Here is a 22,058-nt window from a genome sequence, read left to right as displayed (position 1 = left end):
TCTCTTTGTGTAAGTGAGAGATTCTTTTGTTCTCAAAGAGTAGATAATTCACGAGGTCCCAGGGTGAGTTTAATTCATTAATAACTCATTAATAAATTGCCTAAACCATTAACCTGGAAACAGCAGATCCCAGAGACTCCTGATCTCTCTCCAGTTTATCCTGGGATCTGGAGATTGCTGGCTAATCAGCTGGAGTGGGATCTGTTTCCTCCTGGACATTAGCTGACAGGAATCCAGGCAGGATGGCCATTCACCTGCCAGGAATGGCCTCTGGACATGCATGCCTATATAGTCAGGGTCTCTGGAGCTTTCTCAGAAGGCAGGGCTATGAGCACTGTGTCCTGCCACAGATCCTGATTATCACAGAGAGATCCTGCTTCCCACACAGGCAGTAGGGAATTTGTCTTTGTTAGTTTCTGTGGCAAACACAGAAGCCATTTTAAGTTACTGCACTCCCAGGAGAGGGACCTCTTTCCTCTCTGTCACACCCACCACAAGATTTGCATATTGTCCTCTGGGGAGGACCTTACCTTGGAAGTCTGACATAAAGGTCAGCTCTGAACTTGTGTTTACTTACTAGGACTCATCAGTTCAGCTTCTCAAAATGAGGTTCCCATCTCAACTCCTGGGGCTGCTGATGCTCTGGGTCCCAGGTAAGAGCAGAGGAGGGAGGAGATGGGACATTGGGGTGGGGAGGGTGAGCTGTCTGGGTGCTGCTACTCCCTATCTGTACTCTGTCCAGGGGTAAGATTGCCCTCTAAGAGGGGAATTTAACTTTGAAATCCGTAAAAATTATGAGAAATTAAAGGGAACAAAGAACAGTGTTTTAGTAAGATACTGAAAAAAAAATTGTGGCCACTCAGTGCCCTGCAATTCTCGGGTTATCCATGGAAATTGGATATATTTACAGTAGGAATCCTATCACAAAATATGATTTAGCCTAATATAAATGAAATCTTAATTCATAATAATGGCTCATAATGTTTCTCCATAACCTGTACTTATCTCTCATTGTTGTAGGATCCAGTGGGGAGGTCATGCTGACACAGACTCCACTCTCACTGTCAGTCACCCCTGGAGAGTCGGCCTCCATCTCCTGCAGGGCCAGTCAGAGTCTCGTACACAGTGATGGAAACACGTACTTGAGTTGGTACCTGCAGAAGCCAGGCCAGTCCCCACAGCTCCTGATCTACAAGGTTTCCAATCGTTTCACTGGGGTCCCAGACAGGTTCAGTGGCAGTGGATCAGGGACAGATTTCACCCTGAGAATCAGCAAGGTGGAGGCTGATGACGTGGGAGTTTATTACTGTTATCAAGGTACACATACTCCTCCCACAGTGGTTCAGCCCCGAACACAAACCTCTCTGTTTGGTGGTCCCCACTGGGCACGTGTGTTGCCTGAGCAGGGAGCGGGCACAGCAGAGGCTCCGAGCTGGTGTCAGAGGCAGGTGCTGGGGAACTCAGGGCAGTAACGTGCAGCTGAGTGCTCTGGACCAGGTCCTGGTCCCTTGGCAGCAATAGTCTCAGCGGGGCACAACCAGCTGGGGAAGGAACATGATCAGCCTGTGGGCTGAGCAGTGAGCTGGCAGGCAGAGCTGCCATGAACCTCAAACTGACACTCCTGGCTTGTGTGTGGGGGTCAGGAACCTGAGGCATATTTGTGGCAAAACAATTACATACATTTTTGATCTAACAAAGTTTGTGATATTTTCAGTAGGATAATATTTGATATTATTCATAACTTATTATTACTTATTTTCCCACTCTCTGAATTTCTTCTTTCCCAGTTACACTAACTGTCTTTGTGCTGTATTCTTTTGATAACATTCTATACACATTAACCTCAAAGGAAATATGGCTGAGAAGGATTAGTAAAACTTTTTCTTCAAGCTCCCAGACTTGTAAACCCATAGCAGGAATAAGCTCCTAATCCTGTAAAGATGATGTCCGTATATACAATGAAATTTTACTCTGCCATAAATAGAATGAAATCTAGCCATTTGGCACAACATGGATGGACCAATAGGGTATTGTGAGGTGAAGTAAGTCCAGAGAAAGGCAAACATCATATGATTTCATTTATATGTAGAAAGATGTAGAAATATGTAGAAATCTGGCTTCCAGATCGAGGTCCTGACTTTGCCATTCAAATTTTAATCCATAGAAAAAATCTCATGAAGGAGAAAATACTAGATCTCAGTCTATCCTTGTGCTGGAAACAATGCACATCATTTTTTTCCCCAACATATTTTTAACATTGAAAAAAAAAAAAAAGACTTCTAGTGCAAAACCAGGAGCAAAAAGCAGGCTGCTTTAGTCATTAGAAAACATTTTAAATTTGGAAAGAACAGAAAAACAGATTATAAGAGAGAGGCAAACAAAAAATATGAAACACAGGAGAGATAAAACTCACCACCTGGACTGGACACCTTCTCCCTCAACACTCGCCCTCCAAACCACTGAGATGCACAGTAGACCGTGTCTCTTCTAAAAGTGTGCTGAGCTTCTGTGTTTCCCTGGCAGCCTGCTCACCAAGCTTCTGTCGCCCCCTTCTGCCTCTTCTAGACTTCTAGGCCTGCCTATAAAGTGGAAGAACAGTGTTTGAAATCAAGATAGGTAGACTATGCCACTCTAGGATCACTCATTATGGCAGACAAACACCAGCCCCAAAGTCTCTCCTGGTTTCTGGAATATTTTAGCTCCCGCCTCCTAGAGCCTCTCACAGCCTGTCACAATTCCCGGTGGTTTCAGTATTTGACCTTCCATTACCTGCTCTCTCAGTTGTTTGGCTGATTCTCCCCCAATCGTCTCTTCCCCACCCAATCTTGATCAGTCACTCTCGCGGCCATGCCTTAGGTGCGCCATCAGAAAATCATGACAAGTTCTCCAACGATACAATGCTGAGCATATCAGGGGCACCTGGGTGGCTCAGTCAGTTGAGCCTCTGCCTTAAGCTCAGGCCATGATCCCGGGGTCCTGGGATGGAGCCCTGCTCAGCGGGGAGTCTGCTTCTCTCTCTCCCTTTGCCGCTCCCCCTGCTCATGAGCTCAGATATGATCGCTCACTCTCTCTCTCTTTCAAATAAATAAATAAATAAATAAATAAATAAATAAATAAATAAATAATGGGGTTTTTAAAATGTTGAGTATCTCATCCTTGACCCATTCTAAGAACTCTGCAGCGCAATCCACTGGGTATGCCACTGCCAATAATTTCTGGCTTTCATTACAGTAAGACCTGACATCTATAGGAAAAATATATGTTGTGTTTCCATAGAAAATTCGGCATCTCTGTAGTGTACCTTTCCAGGTTATCAGGGTCCAACCCTGGTCATTGTCTTTGAGCTATCTTGCAACTTTATAAACTGTTGGTAACTGATAGATAGATGATTCTGTACTGCCTGGTAGTGACTTAGTTGACACCTTACTTCACCTTGGAGAACCAGCTTGCCTTTCTCTGCACTTCGTTCCTTTACTCCATATATATCTGTGTCTTAGACTTTTCCTATGAACCAGTTACATCTTCCTAGTTCCCTCATAGCATATGAGTAAAATAATTCAACCCCTGTTCGTCATTACTATCTCTCAATGAGAGTCATAATTTTACCATTTTCTGAAAATTAGCTTTTAGTGAATCTATTGACCTTCCTATATTTTCTTGTCTTTAAGCCCTTCATGTCTCATTTCCCTCCTTCCTCAGCTGAATTTCATGATCCTTCTTTATAACAACTCCCTATACGCAAGATCTTCCTCAGCCTTCCATTGTTTCATTTCATGTAGCAAAGTCCCAAACCTCCACATGCCTCCTGGAGAAAAACACACAGCAATCCCGACGGCTCCAACTTTGATTCATGACCGCTCACCTCCTGAGGCCCTTCACCCTGCCCCACAATCATACTTCACTTCCCTGGTCTCGTCAGTCTTCACATTTTCTCTTTCCTTCTTCAGGTTCTAACAGCTCCTCCTCCATCCTCACTTAAAGCCAAGTATGCCATTTCCTATTTCCTAGGTCAAGATGGTCAGCCCCACCCCCCCACACACACACACACATAAATGCCAAAGAGGAAGGAAATCTGAGCCTTTCTACATCAGGAGCACCAGCCCGCCAACTTTAAGTACACAAGCAAGCCAGCCAAGATCAATCAAGATCAATCAAATCTGGGCCCATATTAACAGAACAGGGCAGTCAACCAATAAACATGAGAGCTACAAATATGCTACCATTTTAAGTCATTTAAGTATTTTGTGGGTGCTTTATCAAATGATGATAGCTAACTAATACATCATCTGATTTTAAGCTTCTGCTCACTCTTACTCACTTATTCCCTTACTCTTTTATTCCCTTTCTTCCTTCACTTTTCTTTATAGCCCCTCCAACAGAACACAGTAAAGGTTTACTGATGTCGTTGATTTTCACCTGGCTCTCCCAGCTGGGGCAAAAGCAGATGTCTTTGCTCTGGACTCAGAGGAAGCCCTCAGAAAACATACCTTGAATGAGAGAAATGGATCCTTTAACAGTGATCCTTGAAGTAAATATCTAATTATTAAGAGAAGCTGTTTTGTAGGTAAAGGCATTTAGAGCACACTGACCAGGTTTGCTGCTATCTTTCCCAAAGCTAAAGTGCATCAACCCATATATTTCAGGAGGAGGTGAGGAAATAATACTAAGATGCTCAGAATGTCTCCATATTCACAAAGACTGGGACATGCTCATTTACATGGGACTCAAGTTATGGCACACTTAGAGCCCTGATTTCCTTCAGTCACAAGATTACACCTGAATGCCCAAGGGAAGACTTTAAAGAAAAAGGTGACAAGTGGTGAAAAAAAGGTGCTGAGGCACAGCATCCCGTGTTCCTAAAGTGACAGGGTTGAAGAGTGAGGGAATCAGAGCACCTGGGTGGCTCAGTCTGTTGATCGTCCGACTCTTGGTTTTGGCTCAGGTCATGATCTCAGGCATGTGAGACAGAGCAGGCATCAAGTCCCCATCATTTTCTGCTGGGCCTTACAAGCCCTGCAAGCAGTAAGTCAGGAGAAGTGACTTCTCAGGCAGATAGGGGAACAGACAGTTTCAGGGTTGAGCGGGAAAGAAGCAGCTGGTGCAGCAGAGCCTCCCTGACCCGTGGCCCCAGGGAGCAGTTTGTGTTCAAGGCTGAAGCACTGTGAGTGGATAGTTTTTATACTGCTGGCAATAATAGCTTCCCACATCTTCGGCCTGGAGGTTGCTGATGGTGAGGGTGAAGTCTGTCCCAGACCCACTGCCGCTGAACCGGTCTGGGATACCCGTGGCCCTGTTGGATGCACCATAGATGAGGAGGCTTGGAGCCTGCCCAGGTTTCTGCTGGTACCAGTTTACATAGTTGCTAACACTCTGACTGGCTCTGCAGTTCATTGTGACCGGCTGACCTGGAGACACAGCCAGGGAGCCTGGAGACTGAGTCATCGTGATATCCCCATGGGCACCTGCAATCAGAAAAATGGTGATACAGACACACTTTATCCCAGTCACGCTGAAATATATCGTTACAAATGTGCTTCCTAATGGTACCACATGGCAGTACATCATTGGATCTATTTTAGAAATAACCAGTGTTTCTCATTATATATCTTAAAAAGTTGATTAAAATGACACTACTCCAGAAGGATTTTGGCACTTTTCAGCTTCTCACCTGAGACCCACAGCAACAAGGACAGGAGGACCTGCCTCTGTGACGCCATCTTGCTGCCCCTGCCTGCCTGACCCAGCTCAGCTCACATAGCAAAGGCCCTTTTTATACAGCCTGAGCCCATGGTCTGGGCCTACAGGGGCTTATGCAAAGCAGTCAGGGAGAACAGAAGCAAATCTCACAAGCAGTGGGTTGTGAAAGTACCCAGTGGAAATGTAAGGAGCCAAAAGTAACTCCAAAATAGAGTTGTATGACAGGAACACACAAAAGACAACTTAGAAGCTCTGAGAACAACTTAGTTCTAAAATGACAAACTGCTACAAGATCGAATGAAGAGCTTCCATTTTCAATTTAAAAATGTCTTTAAATGGGTTCAGTTTCCAGAAATGATGACATTGGCTCTTCATATCAAAAACTGTGGTAAGGAGCACCTGGGTGGCTCAGTGGGTTAAACCTCTGCCTTTAGCTCAGATCATGATCTCAGGGTCCTGGGATCAAGCCCTGCATCAAACTCTCTGCTCAGTGGAAAGCCTGCTTCCCTTGCTCTCTCTGCCTGCCTCTCTGCCTACTTGTGATCTTTGTCAAATAAATAAATAAATTTTTTTAAATGTGGTAAAATAACAAAATATGCTGGGAAACAAATAATGGGAGACAGGGAGGGGCAAAAGAATTGGAAGGCACAAAAAGAAAGTGGAAAACTTTGGGTCCAACTTTTTATAAAAACTCTGACTGGAAAACATCGAGCTCTGAAGCCATTTTTCCCCTGAAGATGGGTAAGGATGAGGTAAAAACTTGACCTTGGGTCCTGGAGCTGTGCAAGGGCCAGAGAGATGGGATAGATGGGAGACAGGCCCAGAATTTCCTCACTCGGGGAGACATGTGGGACCTTCATTGGACCTAGGGGAAGTCTGAACCCTGATTTTCAGTTATTCTATCTTTTCAGTTCAATATTTCTGTTTTGTGTTGAATTAACTAATGAATGAAATCTAGTTGCCTTCAAGAAATTTCAGTTCCCTCCAGTGAATTGAGAAGTCAGCACAGGGTTGCTTGGGTACCATATAAACTTCCCTGCACCTGTTCCTCGTCCTGCTGTTTCTTCTTAAACAGAGGGAAGGGGCAGGGGTGCATTCCCTTAAGACGCAGAGCATGTAGTTCCCATGAGGAGGGCAGAGGCTGTGGAGGCTTCGGGCGCACTGCAAGTCCAGCTACAAAACTTCCGCCATCTTTCCTCTGAGGCTTCCTCTGTCACATGGCAGGCACCCTGGCTGTTCCGAATGTCGCTGTGGCTGCTGCACCGCTTCGAGACATGAGCCATTTCCTAAGACCCAGGTAGAGCCTGAATCATGTAGATCCTACCTGGGGAGCCACATGTCACCCTCACAAAGGGTCGATTCTCCCAAAACTCCGCCCCTCAATTTGCCCCTGTTGATGGTTAATTTTATGTGTCAACGGAAGTAGGCCAGGGCAACCAGTGGAGTGGTCAATGTCCATTTAGATGTTGCTGCCAAGGTATTTTTTAGTGTGATGAACATCTACACAGTAGCCCTTATCACAACACAGAGTCCCCACCTGTGCTGAACAAAAGATTGACCACAGGTCTGTTTCGGCTTCAAAAAGGAAAGAAAACTTTATTATTATAGAAAAACCAATAGAAACAGAAGGGAAAAGGAATCTACACATACAGGAAGGGAATAGTAGGCAACAAATGAGAATAAGGCCACTTGACCTCATATGAGGTACTTACAACACCTCACCTCACCAGCTGGGGAAGTCCCGTGGAGACACATAGGCAGGAGTCCAGACTGAGAGGCCTGGGTGGAGTGTCCTTCCCTCAGGGGACACTTCCAATGGACCATCCCCACAAGAGCCATAAATTAATGGGGCAAATAATAGGGTTTGAAATTAAACATTTTTTCACCTATGTGCAGTTTGGAGCAAGCTGCATGTCCACATTATCATGTTTCTGGATTTTCAGGGAGCCTAAGCCATGCGCATCTGCCTCCCCTCCTGGATCCCATTCTGCGGGCCAGCCCTGCCTGGAGCAGGAGGGGATTGGAGACAAGGCTGTAGCTCTTGGCATCCAGAACAGAAAGGCTGTACCTAGAGGCTGATATCTCTTATGAACACAGAGGCAAAAATCCTCCACAAAATATTGGCAAACTAAATTCAACAATACATTAAAAGGATCATATACCATGATCAAGAAGGATTTAGTCTAGAGATACAAGGATGGTTCAATATCCATAAATCAATCAGCATAATATGTCACATTAACAAAAGTAAGGGTAAAAATCTTGAGATTGTCTCAACAGATGCAGAAAATGTATTTGATAAAATTTAATATCTATTTATAAAAAAAAGCAAAAACAAAAAATAAGAAATACCAAAGGTTATAGAGGGTATGGAGAAAGAAGATATGGAGAGGATAAGGAGAAACACTCTCAGGTGTTGTTGGGGATGTAAACTGGTGCAGCCACTATGGAAAACAGTATGGAGTTTCCGCAGAAACATATAAATAGAAATACCCTATGATCCAGCTATTCCACTTCTGGGTCTTTGAAAAAATACATGCACCACTGCGTCCATTGCAGCATTATTTAAAACAGCCACGATACAGAAACAACCTAAGTGTCCATTGATGGATAAATGGATAAAGAAGCCGTGTTATACATGTGTACGCGCACAATGAAGTACTACTCATCCATGAAAGGGAAGGGAATCGTGCCATTTGGGACAACATGGATGAAACTTGAAAGTAATATGCTAAGTGAAATAAGGAAGACAGAGAAAGATATTATGTATAATATCACTTCCATGTGGAATCTAAGAAACCCAAATACATAGAAACAGAGAATGGATTGGTGGTTGCCAGGGTTAAATGGTGAGATAAATAGGGGAGATGTTGATCACAGGGTACAAACTTTCATATATAAAATAATTTCTGATGGTCTCTTGTACAGCATGGAGACTGTAGTTAACAAGATTATATTGTACTGGAAGGTTACTAAGAGACTAGACTTTCAATATTCTCACCACAAAAAGTAAATAAGTAAAACAAGAAGGAAAATTATGTGAAGCAAAGGTGGCATTAACTATCTTAATGTTGGTAACCACTTCACAATATAGACATAGATCAACTTATCACACTGTGTAAAACTTAAACTTATACAATGTTAGATGTCAATTATATCTAGGAAAAAAAATGGTGACATCATTGCCTTCTGGTCCCCATGGTTTCTGAATAGAAATCCTCTGTCATTCAAGGTGTTTTCCTCTGGGTAAGTGTGATTTTTCTCTTTCAGCCTATGATATTTTTTCCCTTTTTCCTTACTGCTCAGAAATTTTCAGATGCTGTCTTGACATGTATTTATTCAGGTTTATGCTGTTGGGGGTGTGCTAAATGTGAAAATTTTTCAGCAATTACTTATTCAAAATATTTTTCATCTTCATCCTCTCTCCGCACTCTTTCTAGGATTCCAGTGGCACAAATGTTAGATCTTTTGTTTGGTCCCATGTATCCCAGTTACTGTAGGGTTTTGTTGGTGGTGGTTTTGATTTGGTGGTTTTCTTATTTTTTGTTTTTAGCTTAGTTTCTCTTTTTGGTTTAGACTGGGTAATTTCTTGCCTCTGATCTTTCCTCCATTATCCTTTCACTCTCCTCCTTCAGACCCTTCCTAGCCAGCCCCCCATACGGCATCCGTGCCCCTACGTCAGGCCACTTCCCCAGCCACATTAAGTCAATGACCACTTGTGCTCCTTGAGTGTCTACTAACTAACCATCTTATTTCAATAAGGTATGGTATGGGAGCTTTCCAGTTTAACTTACAGCAACATATCATGCGAACCTGGGCAGAACCTGGAGTCCTTTCTCTATTAGTGCTTGGCAGGCCCTTTGTCTTTAATCAGATGTGGTAAGAAACAAAGACAGGAAAGCTATTACAATGCAGTAAGAAGTTTTTATTATACGCATAGTCCCCTGGAAACAGAACATATAGCATGCCACACGGCGACACAGGCAGTACCAAGGTGAGAAGAGCAGACAGAGAGAAATACTGCTGGTCTGTATTTTTTACTGTGTATTTCATGAGAAGTAATGGAGAAGCAAATTAAACAAACTACTTAGACATAAGATTGGAGAGCTTGAAAATTTCAGCAGGCTGCACACTATAGGTGTGCCCCTTGTCCTCTGGTACCCAGGAGGATCTGGATAGAGAGAATTGTCACAAATTGTGCCTCTCATTGAAAGGAAGAGAGTAGGATTGGGGCTCAGGATTCTCTGGCTTACATATCAAATGTATGCTCTTGGGCAAGTCTTTTACTGCCTCTGGGAATTAGCTAATTTGGGGAGTGGTAGACCCTTTGCCCCTGGAGCAGCAAGAATGCAGAAATAAGAAAGTGCATTAAATATAAAGCCTCATGAGGCTGAAAATAGGAGATCGTGCAGGGGTGTCTGGGCAAGAGTGGTGAGTATTGTCGAGATCTGAAACTCTTGTCCCATAAATTAAGTGTGCCTGCTGAATCTGCTTGGCTCCAATGCTAAAGAAAATACTTTCTCCTTCCTGAGTTGACCGATGCTGGGCTCCACCCAATCTTACAATCTGGTGTGTCTGACATGCCTGGTTTAGGACGAACAATTCTGCACACAGTTAATTGATATGGGGTACACAAGTCTATCGGGGTCTGTGCTACACTAGAAACTACTTGCTGAACAGTGAATAGGTTGTATTTGAGAAGGGCCAAGTCTTACCAAAGAACCCGGAAGTCTATGCTATGAGTCTTCACCTGGGCTTGCCATAGCGTCACCCTCCTTCCTGCACACAGATGCACATGCCACCCAATGACACAAGAGGTCATAGGGCCCACATGATAGGGCCACTTGCATTGTGACCTAAACCTGATACAGAGTCCCTCCTGGCTCTGCACCCGCTCTAAACTAGGGACTTCAAAATTAGCTGATAAACTAATTTATCAGGAATGGTATATCTTATCCAAGTGTGGAATGTGTTGTCTCAACATTCAACACTCAAAAAGATACTGGCTTTAACCTCAGTGTTCAGAGGAACGAGATGCAAGTACTTGTCCTTTACCAGCAATAAGAATGTCCCATAATTTGCATATCTACTTCCTCTTAGATCTAAAGTGTTTCTGCCTCTCAGAGTCTAGTAACAGAGTCTCTGGGTGTGTGGCATGAACGCACTGGACCCATCGAAAGCAGCAAGATGGTGACTCCATTACAGCTTCTTGACCCTCTCTGCTCCTCTGGGTTCCAGGTGAGAATATTTGGACAAAGGCAGGTTAAAACGGGGGTATGATTTTCCATCCTGATTTTCTTTCTTCATTGGGAATCCTTCCACAGATATATTTGGCTTTTTTAAAAAATAAATAGTATTCTCTGTCCTACCTAACTAGATACTGGTGACTTCCACGTACACATCCTGAGATGCTGCTGATGTTTGCTGTGTGGTTTCAGCCTCCCATGGTGAGAGTGTGCTGAGCCAGTCTCCTGCTGTCCTGTCCATGGCTCTACAAGAAAGAGTCACCATCACCTGCCAGGCCAGTCAGAACATTAACAAGTCGTTAGCCTGGTATCAACAGGAGCCAGGGAGAGCTCCTAAGCTCATGATCTATGCAGCATCCAAGTTGGAAACTGGTGTCCCATTGTGGTTCAGCAGCAGTGGATCTCGGACAGACATCACTCTCACCATCAGCAGCCTGGACCCTGAAGAGGCTAGGACCTACTACTGCCTGCAGTCTAACAGCTAGCCGCCCAAAGTGTTACAAGTCAGAACATAAACCACCAGGGAAGCAGATGTGAGGGGCTGGGCTGCCCCACCCCCCTCCCCCACTCCTCTGATGCCTGCAACTGCTCAGTTTCTCAGAGGCAGCCCCTCTAATGAGGTCAGTGGGGGGCTTTGGGAGAAGGGCAAGGAGGCTCCTCAGCCCCCTGACTGACTCACTTTCTCCCAGATCATTATACCTTAGGAGTGTGGTGATGGCATCTGTCAGGGTTTGTACAGCAAAAGAGAAGCCACTCTAGATATTCTAAGCAGGAATTGCTTCCTATAAGGACGTAATGTCTGAACGTCACTCTTTCAAAGGTCTGGGGATATAATAAGGGAAATATACACTAGAAACTGTGATTCCTTAATGATCCCCCATAAGTCAGAAAATTTAAGCAGCCATGTGGCTGCTTAACCACATGATCCTCAGGCCTGTCTAGGAGGGCCAGTGATGGAGACGCTGATACTCTAGCCCCCGCAGACCCTCCCCAGGTGATTCTCTGGTCCCTCACTTATCACTCACCTGCCTGCAGGTGCTGATGGAAGGCACTGAATCCTCCTCTTCTGACCTCCAGATCTAGGATAAGGTGCCCTGTGAGCAACTCCATAGGGAGCCATAGAGGAAAGGGGGCTTTGGGAAATGTGCTTCCAGAAGTGATGGTGGTGACAGGGAGTTGACAGAAGACAGCCTGGGATGGTCACTGTTTTCACATCTCTCAGAAGTTGGCCAGTTAGGGGAAGGCCCTGAATATGTTTGAATATGCTTCTAGCTACCATCATTAGGTCATAACAAGAAGATTTTGTTAAGTGACTGAGGGAACAGAAGAGTGAGGAAATTGTGTCATGTATATAGAAATAACTTGACAATGAAGAACTTTTGTGATTAAAAAAAAAGAAACTAAATGTGGATGAAGCATTGTTTTTTCTTAATATAAGAATACCTTGTTGCTGGGGTGCCTGGATGGCTCAGTGGGTTAAAGCCTCTGCCTTCGGTTCAGGTCATGACCTCAGGGTCCTGGGATTGAGCCCCACATTGGGCTCTCTGCTTGGTGGGAGCCTGCTTCCTCCTCTCTCTGGGCCTGCCTCTCTGACTACTTGTAATCTCTGTCTATCAAATAAATAAATAAAATCTTTTTAAAAAAGAATAAAAGAATACCTTGTTGCTTTAAATTCCTTATAAACGAGAGCATCAACAGAACCCTGAAAGCTTGTGACACATGCGAAATAGCTGTTTGCAACTGATACCTACTCACATTGCTCTCCATTTTAACAAGATGGCAGGAGAGCTGTGTAAGGTTTAAGATGCTCTGTTGTACAGCATTTTTACTTCCCCTAAACTAGTATTTCTTTAATTTCCTATTTTCATTTAAGACATTTCTATTGACAGCTACCTGTTGAATTAAGGCCACAAGTCAAAAAACCCTTCAAATTTATTTTCTATTTTTTTTAAGATTTTATTTTATTTGTTTGACAGGCAGAGACCACAAGTGGGCAGAGAGGTAGGCAGAGAGAGAGGAGGAGGCAGGCTCCCTGCTGAGCAGAGAGCCCGATGCAGGCTTGATCCCAGGACCGTGGGATCATGACCTGAGCCACAGGCAGAAGCTTTAACACATTGAGCCACCCAGAAGCCCCTTACTTTCTCAATTCATACAAATATGATTACAAACTTCTTTTTAGACTGTAAATATGGAAAAATATAATTATTTGGAAACAACATGACCACATAACCTAAAAAATAAATAGAATAATGATTTGTACAAATTTAAAGAATTACAAAGGCCACAGTAAGAATAAATCAAAATTGTATGCAATTCTGTCAGAATAACTGGACTTGGATTTGTTTGTTTCATGACTTCTATCACCCTCCTACAGCTTGCCGTAAGAATGGTGTGCCATGGGTAGTCTCCACACTCTCACTGGCCCCAGATCAACCACAGTCCATAGACTGGAGAACCATTCATCTCCCTGCAGAAGAACCACACAACTGAGCCCTGTGTGCATTAACCTAATTATTGTCAACATGAACATCCATGACTATAGGAACAAATGCTTAGTATGGCAAGCCACTGAGTTCTTGACTGGTTTGTTAAAGCAGTGTGTAAAATCTGACTAATGCAGTTTTTACACATCTTTGCATAGAAATTGACAGGTTTTATTAAGCACAATGGCATATAAAGGAATACTTGGAAATCCATTCATAAGAAGATACAAAACAAAGAAATGTTTCCTTGAAATATTTGAAATAAAAGTGTAAAATTCATGCCATTGTAGAAACATCTAACTAAGATTACTTAGAGTAATGGTGACAAATTCTGTAGATAATTCAGACTTATTAAATTTCATTAAATCTAAAGTAAATAAATTATATATGTGAATGTATGTCCATATGCATATATATGTATATATGTATAATATGAATACATGTAGATACATTTTTTGATGTGTTTATACAATTATCTTATGAATTAAATGGATTAATATGACTCCAGTAACTCCACATAAAAAATTAGTGTCCGGGATCAGATACAGTACTAACCTGGCTTGAGCAATTTTCCTTACAATCTTTGTTTCTATATCATACACCAATTGGTATACTTATCTGAATATATGTTTTCTCACTCAGTGGAGGTTTGAATGGAGTTATTTTTTCCTATAAGCCATTACATCCCATGAAAGCCCCATTATCTCTATGTCCACATTCCTGTCATGAATTCCAGTTATAAGACATTATCCAAACTTTTTTTTATTTTATGGTGAAATCTATTAATACTATCATAACATAGGTCACAGCTCTTGTAATTTACAGAGAAAATAACAACTAAATGAAACTACTAATCAACAAACATAAAACAGACTGACTGAAAAATCAATTAATGGGTAATATCACTTGTCTTCAAGTGAGACATAAAGGACAATACTCAGCCTTCTGAGAGGAAACATATCATTTCAGCCCTATTAATTTCATCAGCTGGGCACATTTGTGCAGTACACAAACCCAGCTACTGTACAGAGCACTCCTGAGTCCCCAGCCTCTGCTTCTTAACAAATATCTCTTGATTTCATCCCTATTGCTCAGAGCCCTCAAATAGGAACTCTGATCATGACCTTCATTGAAGAATAGCTTCAAACAAAAAAAGGGAGGGAGAAATATGATATCTCCTAATCATGACAAAGATGATATTCTATATTCAGGTTTCCATGTGACTCTGTAAAGAAGTGACATGGCAACAAGCACACGGCAATAAGAACGGTAATGCCCTGCTGCCATGGAGAAGAACACAGCTATTACATGCTTGTTAACAGAAGGGTGCTACCAATGGTAGTCATAGACGCACCTGCCCTGTCGTTATTATCCTTGACAAACAATATTGACTTTGTTGGATAAAAAAGAGTAAAGGAAACCTCATCTAAGCTGGGAAGTTCTCCTGCACGTACCATTCCATGGTTAGAGTCTGCATAACCAATGGGAAGAAGAAATGTAAGAATTATCTCGACAAGGGAGGACATTTTTCACATAGGAATTCACTTCCTGCTTTTAAGAAAAAGAAGGATAATCTCTCCCCGCAAGCAACAACCACTGCTTGCAGCCAATGAGAAACTACCACAACCTCAAACTGTTTTTATCCAGTGAACATTTTTTTCAAAACAATCCTCCCCAATCTCCTATTAATGCATAATAAAAGCAGACCTTCCTTTTGCCTCTTCAGACTAGGCAGCAGTTTGCCATAGTTTGGTTTGTCTGGAATTGCAATTCTTCTCCTTTTCTCAAGTAAGCTTATTTTGCTAGTAAAATAACTGGTTGTTCTTTGTTTAAGGTTGACAAGTGCACTAATAGAATTATTAATTCAGATTAGTGATAAAATTAAAAATTCTGGTGGTGGGCCGGGGAGAAGGGCAGAGGGAGTGAAGGAGAGAGAATCTTAAGCAGTCTCCATACTCCATGCAGAGCCCAATGCAGAGTTTGATGTCATGTCCCTGAGATCATGACCTGAGCTGAAATCAAGAGTCTGACACTTAACTGAACGAGCCACTGAGGTAACCCATCACTGCTGATTTTTAATGTCAACACGTCAGTAAAACAACCTACCCAGGGCCCTGATCAGGGATATGGATCTAGCATTGTATGACATCTATAAGGAAGGGGCCCTGATTTATTTCCTTGGTTCCTAAAGCCCTGTACAATTCCATAGGTTTTCAGTATCATAGAAAACAAAGAGAAAGAAAAAATACTGTCTTTGATGGAGAAATAATTTAGTCATTCATTTTTTTAATTTTCTTAACCTATGAGGAGCAAGTTGATTTTAAAACTTCTATGGAAGCTTAATAGACAAATAAAAGTAAAAGCAACATTTAAGAACAAGGTTGTAGAACTGCAACAGCCACAGAAAGAGCAGAAATCTATTACCTATTTCATATATTTATTATTTATTTATGGTTAATATGCAACATTAGTTTCAGGTATACAATGTAGTGATTGAACACTTCTATACCTTATGCTATGTTCACCATGTTAAGAATTACCATTTGTCGGCAAGGCTTAAAAGACTATGCAACCACCAAGCCGACACTGTAGGAAATATTAAGGAGGGTTTCATAAAAGAGGAAAAATCCTATTAATAGCATTGAACAAAAATATAGAGACAATCTACAGAAAGAAAGACTTCAAAGGTAACACGATGCCAATTATCTATCAATAATCACTCTCAATGTGAATGGCCTAAATGCACCCATAAAATGGCACAGGGTTGCAGATTGGATAAAATGACAGGATCCATCCATATGTTGTCTACAAGAGACCCATTTTGAACCTAAAGATACACCCAGACTGAAAGTGAAGGGATGGAGAAGCATCTTTCATGCCAATGGGCCTCAAAAGAAGGGCGGGGTAGCGATTCCCATATGAGACAAATTAGATTTTAAACTAAAGACTGTAGTCAGAGATACAGAAGGACACTACAGAATTCTTAAAGGGACTATCCACCAAGATGATCTAACAATTGTAAATATCCATGCCCCCAATATGGGAGCAGCCAATTACATAAGAGAACTGTTAATCAAGATAAAGAATCATATTGATATGAATACATTAATAATAGGAGACCTTAACACGCCTCTCTCAGTAACAGAAGAAAATCATCCAAGCAGAAAATCAATAAAGAAACAAGAGCATTGAATGACACATTGGACCAGATAGACCTCATAGATATATACAGAACATTCCACCCTAAAACAACAGAATACTCATTCTTCTCAAGTGCACATGGAACCTTCTCAAGTGCACATGGAATAGACCACATACTGCGTCACAAATCAGGACTCAACTGATACCAAAAGACTGAGATGTTCTGGGCACTTTCTCAGATCACAATGCTTTGAAACTGGAGCTCAATCACAAGGAAAAGTTCAGAAGGAACTCAAACACCTGGAAGCTAAAGACCACCTTGTTTAAGCATGCTTGGATCAACCAGGAGATCAAAGAAGAACTTAAACAATTCATGAAAATCAATGAGAATGAAAACACTTCGGTCCAAAACCTATGGAATACAGCAAAGGCGGTCCTAAGGGGGAAATACATAGCCATCCAAGCATCCCTCAAAAAAAATGAAAAATCCAGAACACACCAGCTGTCTCTACACCTTAAAGAATTAGAGAATCAACAACAAATCAAACCAACCCCACACATAAGAAGGGAAATAATCAAGATTAGAGCTGAGATCAATGAGGTAGAAACCAGAGATACAGTAGAATGTATCAATGAAACTAGAAGCTGGATTTTTGAAAGAATCAATAAGATCAATAAACCGTTGGCCACACTACTCCAAAAGAAAAGAGAGAAAGCCCAAGTTCATAAAATTATGAATGAAAAGGGAAAGATCACAACGAACGCCAAGGAAGTAGAAACAATTATCAGAAGTTATTATCAACAGTTATATGCCAATAAGTTAAGCAACCTAGATGAAATGGATTCATTCCTGGAAAACTATAAACTCCCAAAATTGAACCAGGAAGAAATTGACAACCTGAATAGACCGATATCTAGTAACGAGATTGAAGCAGTGATCAAAAACCTCCCAAAAAACAAGAGCCCAGGACCTGATGTATTCCCTGGGGAATTCTAACAAACTTTCAAAGAAGAAATAATACCTATTCTCTTGAAGCTGTTTCAAAAAATTGAAGCAGAAGGAAAATTTCCAGACTCTTTCTATGAATCCAGCATTACCTTGATCCCCAAACCAGGCAAAGACCCTACCAAAAAGGAGAATTTCAGACCAATATCCCTATTGAATATGGATGCTAAGATTCTCAACAAGATCCTAGCAAACAGGATCCAACAGCACATTCAAAAGATTATCCACCATGACCAGATGGGATTCATACCTGGGTTACAAGGATGGTTCAACATTTGCAAATCAATCAAATTAATAAGAGAAGAGAGAAGAACCACATGGTCCTCTCAATTGATGCAGAAAAAGCATTTGACAAAATCCAACATCTGTTCCTGATTAAAACGCTTCAAAGTATAGGGATAGAGGGAACATTCCTGAACTTCATAAAATCTATCTATGAAAGACCCACAGCAAATATCATCCTCAATGATATTTGAGAATGGGAATGGGAAGCTTGCAGCCTTCCCATTGAGATCAGGAACACGACAAGGATGCCCACTCTCACCACTCTTGTTCAACATAGTTTTAGAAGTCCTAGCAACAGCAATCAGACAACAAAGAGAAATAAAAGGTTATCTCTAAGGAAATGTTGAAAAACAAAAATAAAACTGGTGGCATCACGTTACCTGATTTCAAGATTTATTACAAAGCTGTGATCACCAAGACAGCATGGTACTGGCATAAAAACAGACACATAGGGGCGCCTGGGTGGCTCAGTGGGTTAAGCCGCTGCCTTCGGCTCAGGTCATGATCTCAGAGTCCTGGGATCGAGTCCCGCATCGGGTTCTCTGCTCGGCGGAGAGCCTGCTTCCCTCTCTCTCTCTCTCTGCCTGCCTCTCCATCTACTTGTGATTTCTCTCTGTCAAATAAATAAATAAAATCTTTAAAAAAAAAAAAAAAAAAAAACAGACAAATAGACCACTAAAACAAAATAGAGAGCACAGATATGGACCCTCAACTCTATGGTCAATTAATCTTCGACAAAACAGGAAAAAATATACAGTGGAAAAAAGATAGTCTCTTCAATAAATGGTGCTGGAAAAACTGGACAGCTATATGTACAAGAATGAAACTCAACCATTCTCTTATACCGTACACAAAGATAAACTCAAACTTATTAAATGGATAAAAGACTTCAACGTGAGACAGAAATCCATCAGAACCCTAGAGGAGAACATAGGCAGTAATCTCTTCGATATCAGCCACAGCAACTTCTTTCAAGATATGTCTCCAAAGGCAAAGGAAACAAAAGTGAAGATGAACTTTTGGGACTTCATCAAAATCAAAAGCTTCTGCACAGCAAAGGAAATAGTCAAGAAAACAAAGAGGCAACCCACGGAATGGGAGAAGATATTTGCAAATGATAGTACAGACAAAAGGTTGATATCCAGGATCTATAATGAACTCCTCAAACTCAACGCACACAAAACAGACAATCATATCAAAAAATGGGCAGAAGATATGGACAGACACTTCTCCAATAAAGACATACAAATGACTATCAGACACATGAAAAAATGTTCATCATCACTAGCCATCTGGGAGATTTAAATTAAAACCACATTGAGATACCACCTTACACCAGATAGAATGGCCAAAATTAACAAGACAGGAAACAACATGTGTTGGAGAGGATGTGGAGAAAGGGGAACACTCCTACACTGTTGGTGGGAATGCAAGTTGGTGCAACCACTTTGGAGAACAGTGTGGAGATTCCTCAAGAAATTAAAAATAGAACTTCCCTGTGACCCTGCAATTGCACTACTAGGTATTTACCCAAAGATACAGATGTAGTGAAAAGAAGGGCCATCTGTACCCCAGTGTTTATAGCAGCAATGGCCACGGTCGCCAAACTGTGGAAAGAACCAAGATGCCCTTCAACGGACCAATGGATAAGGAAGATGTGGTCCATATACACTATGGAGTATTATGCCTCCATCAGAAAGGATGAGTACCCAACTTTTGTAGCAACATGGATGGGACTGGAAGAGATTATGCTGAGTGAAATAAGTCAAGCAGAGAGAGTCAATTATCACATGGATTCACTTATTTGTGGAGCATAATAAATAGCATGGAGGACATGGGGAGATGGAGAGGAGAAGGGAGTTGAGGGAAATTGGAAGAGGAGGTGAACCATGAGAGACTGTGGACTCTGACAAATAACCTGAGGGTTTTGAAGTGGCGGGGGGGTGTGAGGTTGGGGGAACCAGGTGGTGGGTATTAGAGAGGGCACGGATTGCACGGAGCACTGGGTGCGGTGCAAAAACAATGAATACTGTTACACTGAAAAAAATAAATTTTTAAAAAATTAAAAAATACAGGATGCCTGGGTGGCTCAGTTGGTTAAGCAGCTGCCTTCAGCTCAGGTCATGATCCCAGCGTCGTGGGATCGAGTCCCACATCGGGCTCCTTGCTCAGCGGGGAGCCTGCTTCTCCCTCTGCCTCTGCCTCTGCCTGCCTTTCTGTCTGCCTGTGCTCGCTCTCTCCCCGTCTCTCTCTCTGATAAATAAATAAAATCTTTAAAAAAAACAATTAAAAAATACAAAATAAAGAATTACCATTTGTCACCATACAAACTTATTAAATATCATTGGCTATATTTTCTATGCTGTACCTTACATCCCTATGACTTAGACTTATTTATTTTAGAACTGAAAGTATTACCTATTCTTAGATACAGTTTTTTCCCCTTAAGTGCATCACAGGATGAATAAGAATGGTTCTGTATGGTACACATTGGCTTTACAAATATGTTTGAATCCCATGAACTATTTCTTTTAGATTAGATCATATGGAGAATAACCTTTCAACATTTTTTATAAAAAGTTAATGTTGATATGAAGATATGAACAGATAACATGAAAAAGAATAAATAGATCAATGTCACCTATACACATAAATGCATAAATGTAAATAACATATTAATATTTTCTTCCCCTTATATTATAAGAATATGGTGACCAGATATAGTACATTTCAAGAATATTGGGAATTACCAAGAAGGTAAAAATACTTCAACATTAGGTAGTTTATATGAATAAAATGGTGGTTTTCTTTTTGCCTGATTTTAAATCACATGGAGATAGTTAAGAGAGCTCGGCATTTGTGCAGGGAATTCTTGGGAAGGCTGAGCACGATACAGCCTCTGACTCATGTGCAAAAGGCAGAACACAGAGCACTGGTCCTCTTGGCCCCAGAACCGCTGAGAGACGGGACAGATTTCCCCAACTTTCTGAGTCTGGAATGTAAAGTTTAATCCCCCAGTGCTGGTTGTGTACTATGATGGAAATTCACCTTAAGGACTGTGTCTGGACACAGGGACATGGACATCCACCATCTGAGAAACTGTACAGGAGCAACTGTGGGTCCTGAGAGGCTGCCAGTGGGAGAGGAGACATCTGAGGTGCTGTGGATTTTGACCTAAGAAAAAATCAGACAAACAAATCCCTCTCACTCCAAGGACTCCCACAGGCTTACAATGTAAAGCTCAAATAAAAAATCACTAGGTACTTGGGATTGAAGGTGATTCACAATAACCCACTTCCCACCTGGGCAACTCTGTAGATGTCTTCTGGGAAGAACAGTTCTGGGACATTTTATCTTGAACCAAGCGGGTGATGATCCTGGGAGCCCATGTGAGCCCAGATGACCTATTGATGTAATCGTAATAGGATGGGTTCTGAATAAAACCTTTTCAATCACAAAGGTAGATGAGATAAAGATATGTAATACACTTTACACACATTTCTAATTTTCAAGTAAGAACAGTTCATAGACTAAGGATGGAGGCAGAATTTAGGCTCCACCACATACATTTCACACAACTTAGGGTCATTTATGAGAATAAAAAAGTAATAGTATTAAGGATAACACTGGATCTGTATGGGGGTAGGGGGTTTGCTTCCCAGACACCAGATCTTTCACTCTTCTCCCCCAGGGCTCACGGCATCTATTTAAGGTAAGATATGAAGATGGAGCCTTCCAGGCCTTTCTACAGCATGATGTCCTGGGTAACCCACAGTCAAAAATGTGTAATCATAGGAAAGGTTAGGTCTTAGAGAATCAACGTCTTTTCTTTCCTCATTCTTAGGAGGAAGACCCCATGTTATAATCACAAACTCTTAGACTCTGAGTACAAACAAGGATCACAAAATACAGAGACGATTTTTTTTCTGACAAACAGCGTGGAGAAGCTCCTCTGGGACAAGACGTGAACCCTGCATCTGTGTGATCCCCCAAGAGCCTTTGGTTCTGCACCTGCCGCGGACCTGCCCAACCCCTCAGTGATTTGCATGTTTCCCCCAGAGCCCATCTCTGCTCTTCAGCATCTTCATGAAGAGGCTGCTCAGACATTCGGGGCAAAAAAGAGCCTCAGACTAGGCTTCAGATCAAACATAGGAGTCCTGACCCAAGCCTCTGCCTTCTACTGGCCTGCTTCCCAGGTGA

The 22,058-nt window shown here is 41.9% G+C and overlaps 2 gene segments (V, D, J or C); one reads left to right on the top strand and one right to left on the bottom strand.

The window, feature by feature from the left end:
• Window positions 1-566: 566 nt before the first annotated feature.
• The window catches only part of LOC116596438, an 85,765-nt gene continuing 64,273 nt past the window's right edge, over window positions 567-22,058 (top strand). The window contains 2 exon segments of the V gene segment in view: window positions 567-653; window positions 1,021-1,330. Coding sequence covers window positions 605-653; window positions 1,021-1,330 — 359 coding nt within the window.
• Window positions 5,131-22,058, bottom strand: part of LOC116596448 — a 53,076-nt gene continuing 36,148 nt past the window's right edge. Inside the window, 1 exon segment of the V gene segment in view lies at window positions 5,131-5,462. Coding sequence covers window positions 5,146-5,462 — 317 coding nt within the window.

Source organism: Mustela erminea, chromosome 7, assembly GCF_009829155.1.
Source record: "Mustela erminea isolate mMusErm1 chromosome 7, mMusErm1.Pri, whole genome shotgun sequence".
Classification (NCBI taxonomy): domain Eukaryota; kingdom Metazoa; phylum Chordata; class Mammalia; order Carnivora; family Mustelidae; genus Mustela; species Mustela erminea.
Note: the sequence above shows the minus strand (reverse complement) of the source record. Positions and strands in the feature narration are given on the sequence as shown.